Source organism: Sylvia atricapilla, chromosome 1, assembly GCF_009819655.1.
Source record: "Sylvia atricapilla isolate bSylAtr1 chromosome 1, bSylAtr1.pri, whole genome shotgun sequence".
NCBI lineage: Eukaryota > Metazoa > Chordata > Aves > Passeriformes > Sylviidae > Sylvia > Sylvia atricapilla.
The window spans coordinates 297173-317618 of NC_089140.1; the positions used below are offsets into that span (position 1 = coordinate 297173).

At 68.9% G+C, this 20446-nt stretch overlaps 2 protein-coding genes across 2 annotated transcripts; one reads left to right on the forward strand and one right to left on the reverse strand.

The window, feature by feature from the left end:
* Positions 1-113: 113 nt before the first annotated feature.
* On the reverse strand, positions 114-16934 carry SLC4A2 (solute carrier family 4 member 2). The gene is given in 26 exon segments (XM_066312957.1): positions 114-606; positions 714-887; positions 1166-1335; positions 1763-2016; positions 2100-2266; positions 2554-2643; positions 2771-3013; positions 3094-3288; positions 3470-3618; positions 3764-3985; positions 4081-4294; positions 4847-5031; positions 5120-5234; positions 5313-5496; positions 5634-5769; positions 5855-6035; positions 6112-6248; positions 6990-7213; positions 7374-7498; positions 7648-7883; positions 8008-8154; positions 8157-8175; positions 11202-11224; positions 11227-11344; positions 16000-16054; positions 16706-16934. Coding segments are annotated over 24 exon segments (3705 nt in total). The 5' UTR covers positions 11261-11344; positions 16000-16054; positions 16706-16934; the 3' UTR covers positions 114-525.
* Positions 15683-19980, forward strand: CDK5 (cyclin dependent kinase 5). The gene is given in 17 exon segments (XM_066341200.1): positions 15683-15929; positions 16640-16731; positions 16733-17196; positions 17302-17398; positions 17486-17501; positions 17504-17561; positions 17650-17672; positions 17675-17709; positions 17816-17872; positions 17974-18109; positions 18391-18464; positions 18576-18672; positions 18757-18826; positions 19302-19362; positions 19440-19484; positions 19486-19521; positions 19773-19980. Coding segments are annotated over 17 exon segments (1695 nt in total). The 3' UTR covers positions 19860-19980.
* The last annotated feature ends 466 nt before the right edge of the window (positions 19981-20446 follow it).

Below are 20446 nucleotides of genomic sequence, written 5' to 3' on the forward strand. Positions count from 1 at the left end.
GGCTGCGCTGGAGCAGAGGCAGGGCCGGGAGCGGGTGTGCTCACAGGGCTGTTCCCAGGGCCTGGAGGAGGGTGTTAGGGAAGGGGGGAGCTTTCCAATAAAACTGGTGAAAATGTGCAAAGTCCGGTCTCTTTATTAGTCGAAGGCAGCGGAGGGGGCCCCAGCCCCCACCTCGGTAGCCCCCCCAGGGACTGCTCGGAGCAGTCCCCCTGGCAGGGGGGTCCCCCAGCACCTCTGCCCTGAGCCCTGTGCTCAGAATAAAGCCGTTTATTGCCTTTGAATTGCCTGTTCCATAAACCCCGGGGGCTCAGCTGCCGCCGGGGTGCCGGGCGGGAGCCGAGGGGCTGCGGGGGGCTCAGTCCCGGGGGTGGGCGGCAGGTGGCCGCGGGGCCGTACCGCGGGGGCGAGCCCGGGGCCGGCGTCTCTTTGGCAGGTGCCCTCCGAGGGCCTGGGGAGCCCCTGTCCCCGCGGTGCGGGCTCCAGCCGTGCCCGGCGCCCCCCGCCAGCCGTGAGCCGCTGGCGCCGTCACACCGGCATCGGCATCTCGTTGTATTCGTCCACACCTTCCCGCTCGTCCAGGATGGGCTCGGCCTCGGCTGCGTCCAGCTGCGGGACACGGCGGCTGAGGGGCAGCGAGGGACCCCCGGCCCTGCCGCCCCCAGGAGCCCGCCGCCCCCCGCCTCCCCCCGGGGACAGGCGACAAAGCCACTTACACACTTCATTTCCCGGTCGGTGAAGATGCGGCTGAGCAGGCACATGCGGAGCGGCACCGTGAGGATGAGGATGAAGGGGAAGGCGAGGGAGGCCACAGTGGACATGACGGCCCAGAGCACGGCCAGGCAGGCCAGCTGCAGCCCGGTGAACAGGTGCATGCGCAGCGTGCGCACCTGGGCACGGAGAGGTGTCAGTGCTGAGGTGCCCAGCCGGGCCCTGTGTCCCCCTCCCGCCGCGGGCACAGCTCGGCCCAGGGGTACCCACACCCCCAGAGACGGCCCCCGGCCCCGCCGGGGTCTGGCTGCCCCAGGGTCCCTACTCTGTCCTCCTCTGCCCCCCTAAACACGGCTCTGTCCTGCAGACACTGCAGTGCTCCCAAGGGTACCCCAGCCTGGCTGCTGTCCCGGGCAAGGGTCCCGCCCCTAAGGATCCTCCCCAGGCCCCTCCCCACCTTTTTGACATAGGTGACATCAGGGTGGTGCTTGGGGGGCATCAGCAGCAGCTGCAAGCGTTCGTAGAACTGGATGCCATTGAGGGAGGTGACACCCATGTAGAGGAAGATGCCGAAGAGCACGGCCAGTGGGATCTGCCGCAGCAGGTCCCCGATGACAATGGACAGCCCTGGGCCAGAGCAGTGTCAGCCTGGGGTGGGGGCTCAGCACAGCCCTCCAGCCCCACTTCCCCCTGCCCACTGAACCCCCCGCATGGGGAGGGTCCCACATCCCTGTGTCCCCTGGGGAATGATGGCCACACAAATTCAGCAGGGGCTCAGGGTGTCCCAGCTCCATTCCCCACACTGCCCCCTCCCCACCGCAGCCCCCATGGCCCCCCAGCCCCTCCCCACACTGCCTCCTCCCCACCACAGCCCCCATGGCCCCCCAGCCCCTCCCCACACTGCCCCCTCCCCACCGCAGCCCCCATGGCTCCCCAGCTCCATTCCCCACACTGCCCCCTTCCCACCGCAGCCCCCATGGCCCCCCAGCCCCTCCCCACGCTGCCCCCTCCCCACTGCCCTGCAGTCCCCCCGGGTCCCGAGGGCCAGACCTACCAACAAGCACGGCCACCAGCAGCCCGGTGACCCTCTGCTCCTTCACCTCCTGGATCTTGGGCTTGTCCCCAGGTGCCACAGCCTTGCTCATGACGGTGAGGGCGTTGGCATGGGTCACCGAGCGCACGGTGGCCGCGGCGAGCCAGGGCAACCCAAAGAGCGCGAAGAAGCCGCCCATGGCCACGATGAGCAGGAGGTCGAGGTGGAACCCGGAGCCCTTCTGCAGCATCCGCTCCTTCTTGCTGATGATCAGCCTGGGCACGAGGGCAGATGGTTGGCACAGCACAGGCTCCCCCTTGCCCCACCAATGCCCCTTGCCCGGCCCCACTGCGCTCACGTGGTGATCTGGGTCTCCATGAAGATGAGGATGAAGACCAGGATGGCGGGGAGGCCGCTGGCCACCATCATCCACACAGGGAAGGCACTCTGCATCCCCAGGGGGTTGATCACCCAACCCCGCTTGTCTGGGGCTGTCACTGAGAACCCACTGGGCACACTCAGCTTCTGCAGGGGGTGAGGGAGACAAATGCTGAGAGCTCCAGCCTCACATGACTCCATGGTCATGGCCCATGGAGTCATAGATAGAGGGGGACATGGACCCACAGAAGCCAGACTCAGAGGGAGAGGGAAGGTCAGATCCTGGGAGCCAGAGGTGGCCAAGCAAGTGCAGCCATGGTGGGGACAGATGGAGCTGCTGACCCACAGCCAGGACAGTGGGACAGGGCACAGGGATCCCTAAGAGGGTGTGGGGTTAGGTGCCCTGCCCAGGCCGTGGACGGGTGGCTGCTCACCTGTGTGTAGGTGTCCTGGATGCTGTAGTCCACCAGCACCATCACCAGGATGGCGATGGGCACCCCAAAGTCCCCGATGAGCCTCCGGATCTGGGGGAACACCAGCACCAGCCTGGTCACAGCCCTCCTGGCTCACCCCAGCCCCTCTGGGCTCGTCCCAGCCCCATGGCCCCTGGGCTCACCCCAGCCCCACGGCCACACGGCCGTCCCCACGCACCCGTCCGGGGAAGAAGCGGCTGTTCTTGAACTTGCGCAGGAAGAAGGCGATGAAGAAGGTGCCGGCCATGAGCACAAGGGAGAGCAGTGCCGTGTTGGGCTGCCCTGTGACCTTGGTGGCACTGCGGGCAGCCGGGCTGGTGGCCAGGGCTGTGGTGTTGGCCACGGCCACGCTGCCGTTGCCCCAGGCGTCAGCCGAGCTGTTGGCGCTCAGGCAGCCATGCAGTGGGTGCTCTTGGAAGATCTGGAGCAGGAGGATGGGATGTTCAGCCCCATCCTGCCCGGCCCTGCCACAGCCCCCTCGGCTCATCCCCCACAGCTCACCTTGGCCAGCTTGGAAAAGGTCTCATAGATGAAGATGAGGGAGATGAGAAAGGCAAAGATCTCCTGGGTGAAGCGGGAGACGAAACGCACCAGGAAGCTGCCCTCAAAGGCCACCATGACCAGCACGATGAGGATGAGCCAGAAGCCGATCCAGACGCGCCCCACCAGGTACTCCAGATCATTGGATGTGCAGAACTGCCCAGCCACGCAGACAGACGGATGGACAGACGGGTGTCAGGATGGTCGCAGGGCTGGACGGAGCCCTGGGCAGTGGGGCAGAGCCCTGGCAGGAGGGCTGTGGGGATGCCTGCCCTGGGCAGTGGGGCTGGGGTGGTGGTGTCTCCCCCAGCCCCCAGGGCAGACCCCAGCACCTCACCGTGAAGAAGGCTTCCTCAAAGACAAGCAGCGGCCCCGAGAAGCCGATGACAAGCAGGGGCTGAGCACCCAGCAGGCAGAAGAGGACGCCCTGCAGCGACGTGGAGATGATCAGCTCCGACACCCCGATCAGGTCCTGGGTCTTCTCCCCTGCGGCAGGACAGGCTCAGACACACCATCAGGACGGGCCCTTCGGCCTCGGCGTCACAGCCCTGCCCCATGGCACATTCTCGGGGCAGTGCCCGGCACCGCCTGCAGCCCCCCGACTGCCCCTGAGCCCCCCAGCCCCACTCACCCAGCAGCCCCCCGAAGGTGATGGCAGGCGACAGCGCAGCGAAGTAGATGAAGATGACGGCGGCAATGCACTGGGGGTCCAGCGCGTCGCGGAAGTCGCTCAGGTACTGGGGGTACCTGCGCCGCACGTCCCGGATCAGCCCCCCGAAGGGGCGCCCCGTGCGCCTCAGGGGGTCATCCTCCTCCTCGGCCTCGTCCTCCACCACCTTCAGCTTCAGCAATGCTGGGGACAGGCAGATGCACAGACAGACAGACAGTAAGACCCCAACAGCTGGGACACCCCAAACCCAGCCCTGGCCCCAGCCCTGCCCCTGGCACCTTTCTCCTCAGGGGACTTGGGCTCCAGCAGCAGCCTCCGCTCCTGCTCCATCCTCTTCTTCAGCATCTCGCGCTGGAAGTGGGCGACGCTGCGCAGCAGCTCCTCACCCTGCACCTCGGATGGCGGCAGCACCACGCTGCAGTCCAGGAACTCGTTGATGGCGTTCAAAAGGTCGTGACGGTCGTCGGCCAGGTACGCGGCCTCGTGGAATTGCTGTGGGGCAACGGCAGGTCAGTGCCCACGCCACAGCTCTGTCCTGAGCGCCCAGTGTCACACAGGTCCATGCCCATGGCCTCAGGACGGCCCTGGTCCTGGCATGGCCTTGAGCCCCCAACCCCAGCAGAGCCCTGGCCCCCACCCCAGTATGGCCATGAGACCCCAACACAGCAAGACCTAACTGGCATCCTGGCACGGCCCCAAGCTTCCCAGCCCAGACAGGACTCCAGTCTCAACAGGACTCCAAGCTCTCATCCTGACATTTCTCTGAGACCCAGCACTGGCATAATCTGAGCCCTCCATCCCATCCCATCTGAGTCCTGAGCTTCCAGCCCCATCACAGCCCCAAGCCCCTAATCTAGTGGTGTCTCAAGACCATAGTCCCAGCAGGACCCTGAACCCCCAGCTCTGGCACAACTCTCTGCCCAGCACAGCCTCAAGCCCCCTCCCCAGCAGAGGAACCCCCACCCTGGTACAGCCCCAAGCCCCCAGCCTGGCACAGCCTGAGCCCCCCACCCCGGCAGGACCCCAGCGCCCTGGGGCACGGACCTTGTCGGACATGAGGGTGGAGATGGAGCGCCCAATCTCGTGATAGTCCATGTGGGTGCTGCTGGGCCCCAGCAGCACAAAGAGGAATCGCACAGGCACGGGCACCTCCAGCACCGCGTCCAGCTCCACTGCCTCCTGCAGCCGCACAAAGGCCATGGTGGGCTGGTCCAGGAACTCCACACAGCCTGGGGAGGGGCACAAGGGGCACAGGGGTCACCGGGGTGCCTGGTACACGCTCCCCAAGCAAGCCCTGGCCTGCCCACCCCTCCATACCCACGAGCACCACGGTGGCCTCAGCGTTGTCCGGGATCTTCTCCAGCAGCTTCAGCTCGTGCTTTGACTTGGAGCGAGTGATGCCGGCGGGGGGCGTGGGAGTGACGACCTCCTTCTGTGGGGACAGAGGGGGACCGGGGTCAGGGCCCTTCCCCAGGGCACGGGCAGGGCTGGGGGCCCACGGCACACCCACCTCCCTCTCCACGTCGACACGCGTCTCGTGCTCGCCGGCGTGGCCAGCTATGAGGGGCTCGGTGACGGCCGGCTCGCTGCCCTCAGCCACGTGGTTGGTGCTGTGGTGGTGCACGAGCAGGGAGCCCAGGCTGCCCGCCGAGATGTTCCGTGGGAAGGAGAACTCCTTCTCGTCGCTCGGGTGGCTGCAGGACAGGGCCAGGGCTGTCCGTGGTGGCCCGACGGCACAGCCATTGCCAGGATCCCAGGGACAGCATCAGCCCCACAGCTCAGGGAGCAGAGTCCGGGGAAAAGGGGCTGTGTTTGTGCCCCCCAGGCCCACCTGTGCTTGAGCAGCAGTGCCCGCAGCACATTGGCACGGTCCTCGGCCCGGATCTGGTCCGTGATGACCATCTGCTCCACCACCTGGTGAGCCACCCCTGGCAGCGTCTTCTGGTCCAGGTCCAGGAGCACGGCCCCTGGATAACGGAGTGGGGGCTGAGGCCAGCAGGGACAGGACCCCACCTCACCACGGGCCCTACAGGGTGGTCTCCGCCTCCCTACCGTGGGCCAGGGTCTTGCGGAGCTCCAGGAGGCTGCGGAAGGAGAGGGAGGCCACATGAGGCTTGCCCCAGCGGTCTGTCTCCTCCTCCACATCCTCCTCAAACTTGATCCAGCGCGCCGTCTCCTTCCACTGCAGCTCCTGGTTCTTGTCCACCACCAGCTCGTTCAGCTCCACAAACACCTGCAGCACGGCTGGGTCAGTGCTGGGACCCCAGGGCCCCCCACCCCTGCCCGTCCCCTGCCCCGGGACCCTGCACCTCGTGGGGCTGCCGGTCCTGCTTGCGCTGCCGCGTGCTGGGCTCCTTGTGGCCCTTGCTGACGTGCACCATCTGTGCCTTGGCACTCTTCCGCACCAGGTGCCGCCGCACACCTGGCACATCCTCAAAGCGGTGACCTGAGGGGGGGACAGCAACGCTGGGGGTGGCCAGTCTGAGGGGCCCTCAGACCCCAGCACAGGGGACACTGAGCCCCGGCACGGGCAGCCGTGGAGAGCTGCAGGATGTATCCTGCCTGGGATAGCTCAGGGCAGAGGGATCATCCTAGTGCTGGGGGCCAGTGCTGCAGCTTGGGGGGTCGCTGGGTCACCACCAGCAATGCCAAGCGGTTGATTCCTGCTCCTGGCACTGGGCTCATCTGCTCCCTATGTGCCAAGGCCCACCCATGCCCACTGGCACATGGGCTCTGCCCTGGCTGCACTCCCCTGGGAGCTCCACAGCAACAGCATCACCTGCCACCCTGAGAGTCCTGGACTGTGAATCCCTGGAGCTGGTAAGTGCCCAGGAGAGCCACCACCACTGCTAAAGTTGTCACTGCTCCAGGTGCCCCAGGCTCAGCTCCTGGCATCACTCAACAGGGACTCAGCCCAGCCCCAGCACCAGGGATGGGTCCCCTGTGGTTGTGCCTAGCCCTGGGAGTAGGGTCAGTGCCTGCACCCAGCCCAGCTTGGCTGCAGCCACAAGGCAGCCTGGTACTGCCAGCCCCACTGTCCCAAACCCACCACCCTGAGCAATGCCAGGCCCCCAGGTCCACTGTCCCCAGCCTCACTCCGCCGGCACTGCCTGCCCCACTGTCCCAGCCCACCTGCCCGACACAGAGTGGCCACCAGCACAGCCCCAGGTGCACAGCCCCCACTCACTCTTCATGTAGTCCAGGTCAGCCGAGGCCAGCGTCTGCGCCTCCGACTCGTCTGTGGGCATCTTCTGGTACCGGTCCTGCTCCGCAGCCGTCATGCTGCCGATGCAGCGCCGCTCGTGCAGGTTGTAGCTCCGGTGCCCCGGCTGTGACTTCGGGGCAGGGCGACCCGGGGACCCAGCCTCAGCGGCCGCCCCTTCCCCCGGAGCCCTCTGCTCCGCATCAGGGCTGCAAGGCAGGAGCCCAGCTCAGTGCTGAGCCCCCCTCTGCATCCCAGTCCTGCCACGGGGTACCAGAAGGGGCTGTCCAGCCTCCAACCCTGCCATGGGGCGGCCAGAGGATGCTGCCCATTCCCCAGGAGCCCCAGCACGGCCCAACCCCAGCTCACCTGCTGGCCTGGGCTTCCTTCGGGGTCATGCCCGCTCGGGGCTCAGGGGGGGAGCCAGGCAGCGCCGCGGGGGCCGCTGGCTCCTCTGCCCGGCGCTCAGCCACCTCATCCTCCTGCAGGAAGAACTGGGGGACAGCGGGTGAGCCGGCTGCTGGGCAGCCACATCCCCCCGGCCGTGGGCAGCACTGGCCCCGGCTCCTCTGGTGCCCCAGCCGTGCCCAGACATGCTGAGCTGGGGGGCACAGCGCTGCCCCCACCCCAGCCCCGCCCTCACCTGCACCGCCTCGGATGGCCCGGGCTGCCGCAGCTCCTCCGCCGAGCGCTCCGTCTCCGTGTCGCACGCGTCATCCTCATCCTCTTCAGCCTCCTCGATGGTGGGGGTCTCTCCGGGGACAGAGGCACGCCGGGCCTTCTTTTTGCCCTTTTTCGAGATCCCCTTCTTGCGGCGGGCGTCAGGGGGCAGGTGCGTGGAGAGCGGGTGGTGGATGTGGTGGGACGACTGGCGGTGGTCTGGGGGGACTGGGAGTTGGTGCTGTGCTCCTTGCCCATTTCCTGCCAGTTCCCCACTCCCTGCTCGCCCCTTGTCCGCTCCCTGCCCGTTCCCTGCTCCGTGCCCGCCCTTGGCCCCGCTCACACTCGAAATCCTCCTCGCCGTAGCTGCGCCCGGCCTCCTCAGCGTTGCGGGGGTGAGCGTCGTTCAGGATCTCCTCGAAGCGCTCCACACCCAGGGCCTTGTTCAGGTCCTTCTCCTCCTCCTCATCCCCGAAGGCAGGTGAGCCGCGCCCAGCGCCTCCTGCTCGGGCTGTGGGCCGCAGCGGGGATGAGCGGGCACAGGGCGGCGCTGGCCCCGCCGCCCGCCACGCCACCGACCCCGCAGCGTGCCCCGGCCATGCAGCCCCGTGAGACGGGTGCCCCGGACAGGGGCTCTCTGACGCCCCAAAGACACCCAAGGGCTGCGCACCCCCGTGCCCTGGGCTGGGGCACCCCCTGCATCAACACCCGCACACCCCCAGCAGCCCCAGCCTCAGCGCTGTGCTGTGTTCCCCTCACCCGCTGTGCCACAGCAGCCCAGCTCCGGGCCCCGGGGCTGTGCCCCTGGGTATCCCGGCGCCCTGCTCTCCTACGAGCTGCGACCCGCAGCAGCAGCGCCGTGCCCCTGTACAGCCTCGGCACCCCGAGGGCCGTGCCCGGCTCCGTGCCCCCCGCCCACCCCCGGTGCTGTCCCTGCACCGGCAGAGCCCCCGGCTCCGTGCCCCCCGCCCAGGGCTGCTGCTGCACCCGCCCCTGGGTGCTGGGGGGCAAGGGGGGCGCGGGGGTCGGGGCTGCGGGGCGGGGGGCGGCAGGGGCCGCGGGGCTGGGGGCGTAGAGGGATGTGAAGGAGCGGAGGGTGCTGGAGGGGGGCTGTGGGGGGGATGCGGGACTGAGGGGGGTGCGAGGACACGGGATGCGGAGCTGGGGCGGATACGGGGATGCGGGGCAGGCGGTTGCGGAGGCTCGCTGGGGAGCGCGGGAGGGGCTGCGAGGCTGCGGGGGGCGCGTCCTCGGCCGGTCCTACCTGAGTCATGGCGGAGCCGCTCCCTCCGCAGCTCCCGCAGCGCTTTATCGGAGCGGCGGGACCGGCCGCGGATGGGGCCGGGGCGGGGGGGGGAGAAGAGCGAGGGGGGGGCCGGGGAGGGAACCGGGGGGGCGGCGGCTCCGTCCCGGCCTCGCCAAATATTGACGGAGCCGCCTCGCGCCCGTCTCAAGGTGACGGCGAAAGCAGAGGGCACCGGCGGCACCGCGGCACCGGCGGCGGCCCCGGAGCGAGCGGCCCCCCCGCCGTGGAATGCACCGACTGCCCCCGGGATGCACCGGGCCCCACAGCATGCACCGGTCCCACTCGGGATGCGTCGATCCCCCCGCCAGCCCCGGCCCCTCGGGACGCACCAACACCCCGGGGCGCACCGGCCCCTCCCGCCGAGCCCCGGCCCCCACGAACCCCCGGCTCCCCCGGCCGAGCTCAGGCTGCCCCCGGATCGCAGCGACCCCACGGCCGCGCTCCCAGCCCCCGGTAAACCCCCTCCCAGTGGGGCACCGCTCAGCCCCTGCGGGGGCTGCACAGCCACGGCCCCCACCCTGTGACCCCGGCACACGGCAGGTCCTGGACCCGGGGTCGGGGGACAAGGGGGGACAGGGACACCCCAAGCACCAGGATCTGCCCGAAGGGACACCCCCTGGGCAGTGGTGGGGGAGCTCCCATCACCCGAGTGGGCCACCCCACAAGCACTTGCTGGTCCAGCGCTGCGCTATGGCCACCCCACATGAACCTCAGGTATCAGGCATCAGGTGTGGGCACAGGTGTCCCACACCCATCCCTTCTGCGCAGTGACCACAGGACCCCCCAGGGGGTGTAACCCAGCAGGTCACAGGGGGTGACCCAGGTGATGACCCACGCCACCCCATCACACCCACCACCCTGGCACACAGAGGCTGCCACGTGCTGGCAGCAGTGGCATTAGGCCACGTCCTGCACCTGCATCCCCCACTCCTGCCACATCCCTTCCACCCTCCCCGTGACCCCTTTGATGCCCCAGACCCCCTAAGCCTTTTTGGCCATGGCCCACGGCCCCAAACCTGCCAGGCCTCATCCCGCACCCCAGCGGCACCCAACACTCCTTTGTCTGGCACCTGGCGTCACCGTGGCACAGGTGGGCACTGTGCCCTGGGGTGGCACGGCAGAGAGAGCCCCCGGCAGCCCCCCGGGCCGCAGCTTACCTGGGAGCCCCGAAGGAACTCCATTAGGATGGGGCCGGTCCCATCCCCGGTCACGTGCGTGCGACAGGCAGTGCCAACAGCACCGGGCGGCCGCGGCGTGACACGGGGGTCAATCATTAACTCGGCCCGGGACCCGTCGCCAGGGCAGTGCTGGCACCGCGGGCACCGCCGCGGCCGTGCCACCAGCGGCACCGGCACCGCGCCGCCCCAAGGGCACCCGCCGCCCTGGCACAGCCGGCCCGGCCTGCCCCGGGGAGCTGCCGTGGGGCAGGTGCCACCCAGCACTGCCGGCGCCCCACAACCCTGCCCCACACCTGAGCGAGGCGGGGCTGGGTGCTACGGGCGCTGCCGGCACCCCACAGCCCGGCAATCGGAATCCACAGCCCGGCAATCGGGCATCCCACAGCCCGGCAGTCGGGCATCCCACAGCCCGGCAGTCGGGCATCCCACAGCCCGGCAATCGGGAATCCCACAGCCCGGCAGTCGGGCATCCCACAGCCCGGCAGTCGGGAATCCCACAGCCCGGCAGTCGGGAATCCCAGAGCCCGGCAGTCGGGCATCCCACAGCCCGGCAATCGGGAATCCCACAGCCCGGCAATCGGGAATCCCACAGCCCGGCAGTCGGGAATCCCACAGCCCGGCAATCGGGAATCCCACAGCCCGGCAGTCGGGCATCCAACAGCCCGGCAGTCGGGAATCCCACAGCCCGGCAGTCGGGCATCCAACAGCCCGGCAGTCGGGAATCCCACAGCCCGGCAGTCGGGAATCCCACAGCCCGGCAATCGGGAATCCCACAGCCCGGCAGTCGGGAATCCCACAGCCCGACAGTCGGGAATCCCACAGCCCGGCAGTTCGGGAATCCCACAGCCCGGCAGTCGGGAATCCCCACAGCCCGGCAGTCGGGAATCTACAGCCGGCAGTCGGGCATCCCACAGCCCGGCAGTCGGGAATCCCACAGGCGCACCACGGCAGCAGGGGCTGTGCGGTGACACCCGTGACACCCCTGCAGGCACCATCGGGGGTGCGGCCTCTCATCCCCCAGCCCACACGGCCCGGCCCCGCGCTGCCACTTACGCTCTGGAAGGCTGAGGAGACGAGTGGTGAAGCTCGGAAGACACCTGGGAGTGGGTCATGGTGCCGGCACGGCACCCGGCACGGCCGGCTTAGCCCTTTTCCTTCTCGCGGGGGCTCAGGGGAGGCTGTCGGGGCAGCATAACCTGGGGGCACAGAGCGGGATCAGGGGGTCCCCCAGAGCCGCGCCGCAGGCAGGGGCCAGGGGCTGCCCCTCCTCGGGCTGGGCTGGCTCCAGGCGGGTTTGTCTTGGCCACCGGTTGGAATGGGAGAGCCGTGGCCAAGACAAACGCCGGGAGGGGAGCGGAGTCGGGGCAGCGGGACCCCGGGCAAGCACCCAACGCTGTGGGGTGCAGGCAGGGTGCCAGACTCGGGGGGGGCACAGCAGCACCCGACCCTCCCGAACCCCCCCGCACTCCCCCCGGTTTCCCCAGCCCAACCCAGCTTCCACCCACATTTGCCCCTTGGCAGCTCCCCGGGCCCTGCGCTGACCCCTCTGGCACCGGTGTGCCGGGTTTATTGCCACGGGAGGTGGCCCCACGTGACGGGGGGGACGGAGAGGGTGGTGACGGATGACTGCGTCTCACATGGGTGGCATCACTGTCCTCGTCACCGTCACCGCTGGGGTGCCAGCACGGTGGCCGTGGTGAGGCCAGAGGAGTCGGTGGATGCCAAGGCTGCATCGAGCCGCACCACGGCCCCGGACCCCACCTTTTCCCAAAATTCGGTGCTACCCTGCTCTGGCTTCTCCCTAATCCCCGTTCCCGTCCGGGGCCGGAGCCAGCACATCCACATTCCAGCAGGCAGATTATCCGCCCTGCCACGCCGCTCTCCTGGGGCGCCCGCCAAGCCGCCGCCAGCACTCAACCCCCCCCCAAATTCAGGGTGGGACCCTCCCACGGGGGGGGTCGTGGTGCCGGGCCACCACCTCGGCGTGTCCCGGGGCGCCGGCACAGGACGGTGTCGCTGCTCTAGGCACTAAGCAGCTTTTTGGGCTTAATCTCGTGGGCAGCTTGGGATTAGTTTGGGAACACACTGGGATTGTTCTCGGGAACGTCGTGCTCTCACCAAAACACCCCAAAAGGGGGTCCTGGCCCCCTGGCACCCCAGGTGCCACAGCAGGGACCTGCCAGGATGGTGACACTTGGGGACATGTGGTGCTCGGGAGCCAGGGGCATGACCCCGCTGGAAAGGATGACGGACAGCTGGGGGGGGCACAGGGGGACACTTCTGCTTTCCACTGCAGTCGCTGAGTCACAGACAAGCAGTGGCTGAGAAGGGCTCAGGGCTCGCGCCAGCCCCGTGGAAAGGGGCCAGGACAAGCCTTGATCGGTGCCCTGTGGCTAACCCCACTCCCAGGACGCTCTGGCACCCTGGCTTGGGGGGACAGGCCCAGAGCAGACAGCCCGGGGCAGTCCCACCGTCACTACATGGCCGCAGTGCCACCACCTTGCCCTCCTCCTGAGCGGCGGGGTCAGGACACTCACCCGTGGCCACGGCGGTGACAGGACCGTGACGGTGTCAGTGCTGGCACTGCCACCAGCCGCGCCCCGCGCCGGCCCCACAGCACAATGGCCCCTTGTGCGAGGCTGGGCCGCCCCGATAAGCGGGGCAGGACCGCGATCCCGCTGGCTGCCAGCGCTGGCCACGCCGGGAATGACCTGTCGCTGCCACGGGCGCTCAGCACCGCTGCACGGCCACTCCCGCGCCGCCGGAGTCACATTCCTGGGACCGGCCCTGGCCTGCCTGAGCTGCTGAGGTGATTAGAGGGCTCGGCCCCGGCCCCACACTGCCTGGGGGCTGCCCCCGAGGGCCCACCAGCTCCTGGAGCCGTCCTGTGCCAGGACCCACCTCTGGCACCAGCGGCACTGCCATCACTGGGGCAGCGGGCTGAGCACAGGGGGAAGTGGGACAGTGACGCTGGCACCCACACTGCAGGCAGCACATCCACATCAGGATACACGTGCCCACACCAGGACAATTTACTCCTGGACTGGACTGTCCACACCGGGACAACTTGCCCACACCAGGACAACCACATCTGGACTGGGACAATCACATCTGGGCAGCCTGTCCACACCAGGACACCGTGTCCACACTGAGACACACACATCCTGAGGATCCAGTTCACACGTCCACACCAGGACAGCCACACGCATAGCACAGACCCAAAACCCATGAGAAGAGACAAGACTGGGAGCAGGGGACCCCCAGGGCAGCAAACATCCTCCTGCCCACTCTCCCATGCCAGTGCCCCCAGTAGCAGTAGGACCATGACTCCTGCCACTACATCTCCTGCCACCACTGTGTCACCTGGCACATCCCTGGGCTCAATGCACACACATGTGCCACCCATGCTTGTGCCCACATTGGCGTTAAGGCTGATGGTGACTCCTGCAGCACGTTTCCCAGCCTTGGTGGTGGCACCAGCTGCCCCCTTGGTGACAAGGAGCACCCCATGTCTGTTGTGACCTCCCTGCTGGCAGCACCCCCAGCACGGCGTGTGCCAAGCAGGAGGAACAGCCGGGGTGAGGCCAGCACAGCTCAGGCCATGCCCATTGCCCAGGCAGACACGTCCATGGAAGAGGGAAGTCAGGAGACCCCCAGTCCCCAGCACCCCAAAATGAGGAGGCCCAGTGGGTGCCCCAGCACTCTGCCCAACCCCAAAGACGGGAGGGCCCCAGCTCCCTGCAGCCTCTTGGTCCCCACCCCGTCTCACCTGGCCGCTCCAGGAACCCCCCGGGTGTTACTGGCACCCTGTGTGCCCCTGGGTCCCACCCAGCAGGAGCACTCGGGATCCTGCACCCCCCATCACCGTGGGACACCAGGGGATGGAGCTGGGCCAGACACCACTGGCCCCCGCCCGGCAGAGCTTCCCTCACTGAAACTTCGGAAACCAACACCAAAAATATTCACCTTCCCCCGCCCACACACCCCTGCCCACAACCTCAAAACCACCGGATCTGGAGATAAATCTCTGCACCCACATGGTGCCACTACCACTGTCATTGCCACTGTCACTGATGTGCCAGGGTGCCCTCCACCCCCTCACTGCCACCTCAGAGAGCCCAGGAGCCCCCATGCAGCACCAGACCCGCAAGAGCCTCCTGCCATTGCCATCGGTGGCCCCCGCCACTGTCCCCATCCCAGCCCCAGGAGGGGACAGGCACAGCTGCCCCCACAGTCCTGTGGGGACACGCACCAGCACTGACAGCTTGGTCCCTGCAGGATGGGACATCGTTGAGAGCGGTGGTCTGGCCACAGGGACAACCACTCTGTCGCCTGCGGCAGGGCTGGACAACGCCCACCCACCCACCCACCCACGGCTGTCGGAGCCCACCGAGGAGGTGTCACTCCCGCTGTGCCACCCCCGGTCCCAGCACAGGCTCCACTCACCCCATCACCGGCCGATCCGGTAAGGCTCCAGCGGCTCCCGCCGCTCCCACCGCCCCCGGACGGGGTCCTGCCCGGCGGGAAGGGGCTGGGAGCCCGGCAGCGCAGGGGCGAGGCCCGCCCGGAGCGTGTCCGGAGCCGGAGCCGCGCCGTGCCCGGAGCCCCGAGCGCTGCCAGGAGTTTTATACCGGCTCAGGAGGAAAACAACCCGCGGGAGCAGCGGCGGGAGCGCGAGGCTTTGTTCCGTGCGGCAAGCCCCAGATCCAACAGTGAAGCTCTGCCAAGTCCTTCGCCTTGGCTCCCGTGGCGACCCCACTCCCGTCTCAGGCGTCTTTGGGACACAGAGGACATGACCCCCTCCGTAAGCGCGGGGTCCCACCTCGGGTGAGGCGTGTGCCCACCCCTTGGCCTCACGCCCCTGGAATGCCCCAGTGCGGCGTCCTCGGGCAGCCAGCCCGGGCCCTGCGGCCACCGCGTCCCGTCTAATGACAGGCTGTCACTGTGGGGGCTGAAACGGGGACGGCGCGGGGACACGGCTCCCACGGTCCCCTCCCTTCCGCCGGCTGGGACGGCACCCTCAGGCACGGTGGCACCTGGGTCACCCTCAGCCCTGCCCAGGGCACGGGAGGTGCCAGGAGGGTCCCCCAAGCCATCCTTTGGACCTTGGCCGCCCAGGACAGGGGCCAGAGCAGGTACAGAGCGGCCCGAGCCCCCGGGAGCGGGCGGAAGGCTGCCGGCGGGGAGGCGCAGGCGCCGGTGCCAGCGGATCGTTAGAACGATCAAATCTCGGGATTTTTGGCAACCGCTTGAAGTGGTGCAGCGACCCCGAAGGGCTCGACAGCAGGTTCCCAACTGGAGCTCCCTCCGTGGGGGGACGGGGCAGGCACGGAGCCCTCCCCGCAGCGCTGGGAGTTGCCAACAGAATTCCACTACGGAGCAATCCCAAATCCTGACACCGTATCGAAGAACGACAACAACAAAAAAACGGGTCTCTGCAACTGGGGAGAGGGGCAGCCCCAGGCAAAGCAGCCCCCCAAACGTGCTCTCACCCCAAACCTGCTGCCCCCGCACTGGGGACGCACTCCGGGGCCATGGGAGCACACGCTCCGTGGGAGAGCCGCGGGCTGGAGCCGTGCCCGGCGTTGCTCAACCCCGGATGGTTTCGCAAGGGGCAGTGCCCCGGCACCCGGCGGCTCTCAGCGGGCACCGTGCGACTGCCCGGGCCCCATCCGGACCCTCCGCTCCGGCAGGAGCAGGACGGTGGAGGGCGGCTGCACCATCCCAGTCCCCTCCCTGGTCCCGTGGACCCCTGGGACCCCCTCCGCTCGCGGGGAGCGGGTGGGTGCAGGGCTGCTCCAGATGCGTGACAGGGACACACCTGGTCCCTTCCCAGCGCCGCGTCACTCACCTGCCGAGGGCTGCCGGGCTCAGGCGCCGCGGGGGAAGCGCATGGAGCGGCCTCGCTGCAAGACAGAGGGATGACGATGGATGAAGGGTCCCCCCCTGCCCCCGGGATCGATCGTCACCCCGAGAGCAGGCTCTGGGACCCACCGTGCACGGAGCCCCAGCGCGGCGGGGAGGGGCCGAGGTTCAAGGTCCCGGGCAGCATCGCTGCTGGCCGGGGGGATGGTGGTGCCGGGGTGTCCGGGAGGGGTCAGGGGGGCCCACGGGGGTCCAGGGGTGGTCCTGCGGATGCCCGCGACTGGGTATTTATTGCTCCACCTGCAGCCGCAGGAGCCAAGGCACCCGGAGCATGTGCTGGGAGCCGCGGAGTCCCCGGACACGGCACAGCCCCGCTGAACCCCCGCGCCGCGGCAGGGCCCCGGGGAGGCAGCGGGGGAAAGCAGAGCACCCGGGGCTGCCAGGGCGCGGCAGGACACGACCGGGACCGGAGCTGCGCGGGCGGGGCGGGAGAGAAGGGAGCGGAACGGAGCGGGCTCGGTTAGAGCAGGCGTGGGCGGGGACAGCGCGGGGTAGCGGGACAGCACCGACGGGGACGGCGGCACCGGGAGGGTAGGGGAGCCGGGATGGGACCGGGACCGGACCAGCCGTGCTGCGCCCCGACAAGACCCACCGCCTCCGCTCACGATCCCGCCGCCGGTGCCGCTGCTTACCGGACAGTCCGGCCGCCCGGGCGGGTCTGCGCGTCTCCGCGGGGCGGAACGGCGGGAGCGCGCCGGGGCGGGCGGCACCGGGCGGGTCCGCACCCCTTCCGGCACCGAGCAGCGGGTGCGGACACCCTCCCCCGTAAGGGATCCCCGCAGAGCGCCCGCGCAGTGGCGCTGTCCCGGGGAGGGCGGGCGAGGGGACCCGGAGGGTCCGGCGGGGACTCGGGCGGGCGGAGCCGGGGCTCGAACCGGAACCACGGGGCGGGGTGTGGCGGGTGGGCGGGGCATGGCAGGAGGCGTGGCGGGGCGGGGCCGCGCGGGGGCTGCCGGGAGGTGGGCGGGCCGCGCGGGGGCTGCCGGGAGGTGTGGCGGGGCGCGGGGGGCTGCCGGGAGGGTGGCGGGCGGGCGGGGGCCGGTGGCGGGGCCGGGACCGGGGCCGGGGCGGGCCGGGACCGATCGCGGCGCGATGCAGAAATACGAGAAGCTGGAGAAGATCGGTGAAGGTGCGGCAGAGCCGGAGCCGTACGCAGAGACCCGGTGCTGTGGGGCCCGGCGATGATGTCTGTACAGGTACCGGGGGCTCGGCCGTGACCCCCTTCCACTCCCCGCAGGCACCTACGGACCGTGTTCAAGGCCAAGAACCGGGAGACGCACGAGATCGTGGCGCTGAAGCGGGTGCGGCTGGACGACGATGATGAGGTGAGGGGGCAGCCGGGGCTGGGACCCCCCGGGACCCCCCCGGACCCGTGCGGAGCCCCCGCTCCCACATCCCGGCGTGTTCCGCAGGGAGTGCCCAGCTCGGCGCGCGGGAGATCTGCCTGCTCAAGGAGCTCAAGCACAAGAACATTGTCGGTACCGGGAGGTGACGGTGAGGGTGGCGGGGGCTGGGGGTCGTGGCACGGGGACGGCTCTGCCGGCTGCGCCGGGGGCTCAGGAACCCCTCCTCGCAGGCTCCACGACGTTCTGCACAGCGACAGAAGCTGACCCTGGTCTTTGAGTTTTGCGACCAGGTGAGCAGCGGAGGCACGGGGCCCCGGAGGGTCGCGGGGTCCCCGGGGGTCTCTGAGGGCACCGCTCCCGGCGACCCCTGACGCGGCCCCTCCTCACTTCCCCCAGGACCTGAAGAAATACTTCGACAGCTGCAACGGGGATCTGGACCCCCGAATTGTCAAGGTGGGTGTGGGAGTCCCGGGGAGCCCCCGGGGTCCCGACTGTGCCCTGCTGGGGTGCAGCGGTGCTGGGGGCTGATGGACCCCGCCTGTGCTCTCCCACAGTCGTTCATGTACCAGCTGCTGAAGGGCCTCGCCTTCTGCCACAGCCGCAATGTCCTGCACCGGGACCTGAAACCCCAGAACCTGCTCATCAACAGGGTGGGGCACGGGGGGCGCGGAGGGGTCACAGTGGGAAGGGGTGATGGAGCAGGGGCCCGTCTGTCTGGGCAGTCACACCTGGGAGCGGGGGCTGTGCCCGGGGGTCACACTGGAAATAGGGGGCGGCCTGTCTGTCTGTCTGTCTGTCTGTCTGTCTGTCTATCTGTCTGTCTTGGGGAGTCACACCTGGTGTCTGTCCAGCCACAGTTGCAGTTCCATCTTTCCCATGTTCCCTGTGCTGGGAAAGGCAACAGGGCCGTTGTCTCTGGGGTGTGGGGGACACAGGTGAGGTCCCCCACGCTGACCCCATCTGTCCCCCAGAACGGGAGCTCAAGCTGGCGGATTTTGGGCTGGCTCGGGCATTTGGCATCCCTGTGCGCTGCTACTCAGCTGAGGTGAGCGGGGGCTTGTGGAGGTCATGGGGCTCGTGGGGCTCGGGGTCCTGGCCCCATCTGGCTGGGCTGGGTTCCCCCTGTCCCTGTCCAAGTGCCCCTGTCCCTCCCCAGGTGGTCACTCTGTGGTACCGGCCCCCTGACGTTCTCTTCGGTGCCAAGCTCTACTCCACCTCCATCGACATGTGGTCAGCTGGGTGCATCTTTGCGGGTACACTGGGGGCCAGAGGAGTGGAGGGGCACCTGGGGCTCCACAAGGGCTAGGGGCCTGTGGGAACCACCCTTGTCCCCCCAGAACTGGCCAACGCAGGACGGCCCCTCTTCCCGGGCAACGACGTGGATGACCAGCTGAAGAGGATCTTCCGATATCCTTGGGAATGGAGCCCCAGAACGGACTGTGGGAATGGGGAGCTCAGGGAATAGGGAACCCAAAGGAATGGGGACCACTGGGAGTGGGGAAACGCTTGAATAGAGAGCCCCCAGGAGTGGGGCCTTCCCCTGGGAATGGGGAATTCCCTGGGAATGGGGAACCCTGTGGGCATGGTGATCCCTCTGGAATGGGCCAGAATGGGGGACTAGGGAGATCCTGGAGTGGAGAGCCCTCAGGAATGGGGACCTCCCCTGGGAATGGAGAGCCCTCAGGAATGGGGACCTCCCCCGGGAATGGGGACCTCCCCCGGGAATGGGGACCTCCCCCGGGAATGGGGAGCCCTGCAGAATTGGGACCCCCTGGGGAATGGGGAGCTCTGAGAATGAGGATCCCTTGGAATGGGACCCCCCCTTGGCTGGGCAGGGGGCAGGTGCTTGGGTGTCCCAGTGGTGGCCATTGACTGTCCCCACGCTGCTGGGGACCCCGACGGAGGAGCAGTGGCCAGCCATGGCCAGCTTCCGGGACTACAAGGTGAGAGCAGGGAGACCCGGGGGGTCAGAGGGAATGAGGGGGTCTGGGGGAGCTGGGGGTCACCTGTGTGTCCCCAGCCCTACCCCATGTACCCAGCTACCACCTCCCTGGTCAACGTGGTTGCCCAAGCTGAACGCGACTGGCCGGGACCTGCTGCAGGTGAGACCCCGCCTCTGTCCCCCTGCCTGTGCCCCCCTTCCCCTGGGTGCCCACCTCTGGTGTGTCTCCCAGTCTGCAGTCCCCTGCTCATGTCCCATCGCGTGTCCCTCACCTGCGGCACCCTGCCCAGCCCATGGGGGCTCTGGCTCCTGGGGGTGGGTGCCCTCGCCCCTCGCGGCCCCCTGCCCACCTGGGGGGCTGTTTGGATGGGGAGGGTCCGTGCTCCCCCCTCAGCCCCCCGTGCCCCCCAGAACCTGCTCAAGTGCAATCCGGTGCAGCGGATCTCAGCGGAGGAGGCCCTGCAGCACCCCTACTTCACCGACTTCTGCCCCCCCTAGGGCCCCCGATCCCCCAGAGCCCCCTGAGGGGGCAGCCCCCAGCCCCCCGCAGCGGCTGCCAGCCCCAGAGCCCCCTGAACTGCAGCCCCCTCCCAGTATTTATTAGGTTCTTTCCTGGCTGCGGGGGCTGGCACAACCCCCCGGGCCCCCAGCCCGGGGGTGGATGAGAGGGCTTGGGCTCCCCCTGGGGACACAGGGCTCACCCGGGGCCAGGGAACTTCCCAAGGACATGGGAACGCCAGGACACGGGGCCACAGGGCTGGTGGAGGGGCAGGACCCTCCGGGACCAGGCACAGGGACCCCAGGGGGGAGCACACCCCCCGCTCTCCTCTCCTTACTTCCCCGACCCTTCTCTGCTGGGGGGTCCTGGGTGTGCCCTCTGCTAGGGTGCTGCTGTACGTGGGTGATGTGCGTTTGGTATCCCATAAAGAGCTTCCCCCCCCAGCGCTGCCTCCTGCTTCCTGGGGTGTCGGGGACCCCCGCTGCCCTGTGACAGACCCCCCACCCTCCCCTGAGCCCTAACCCCGCGCTGTCACCCCCCAGTGTTGGCTTCTCCTTGCTGGGGCGCCCCGTCCCCCCAAGCAGCC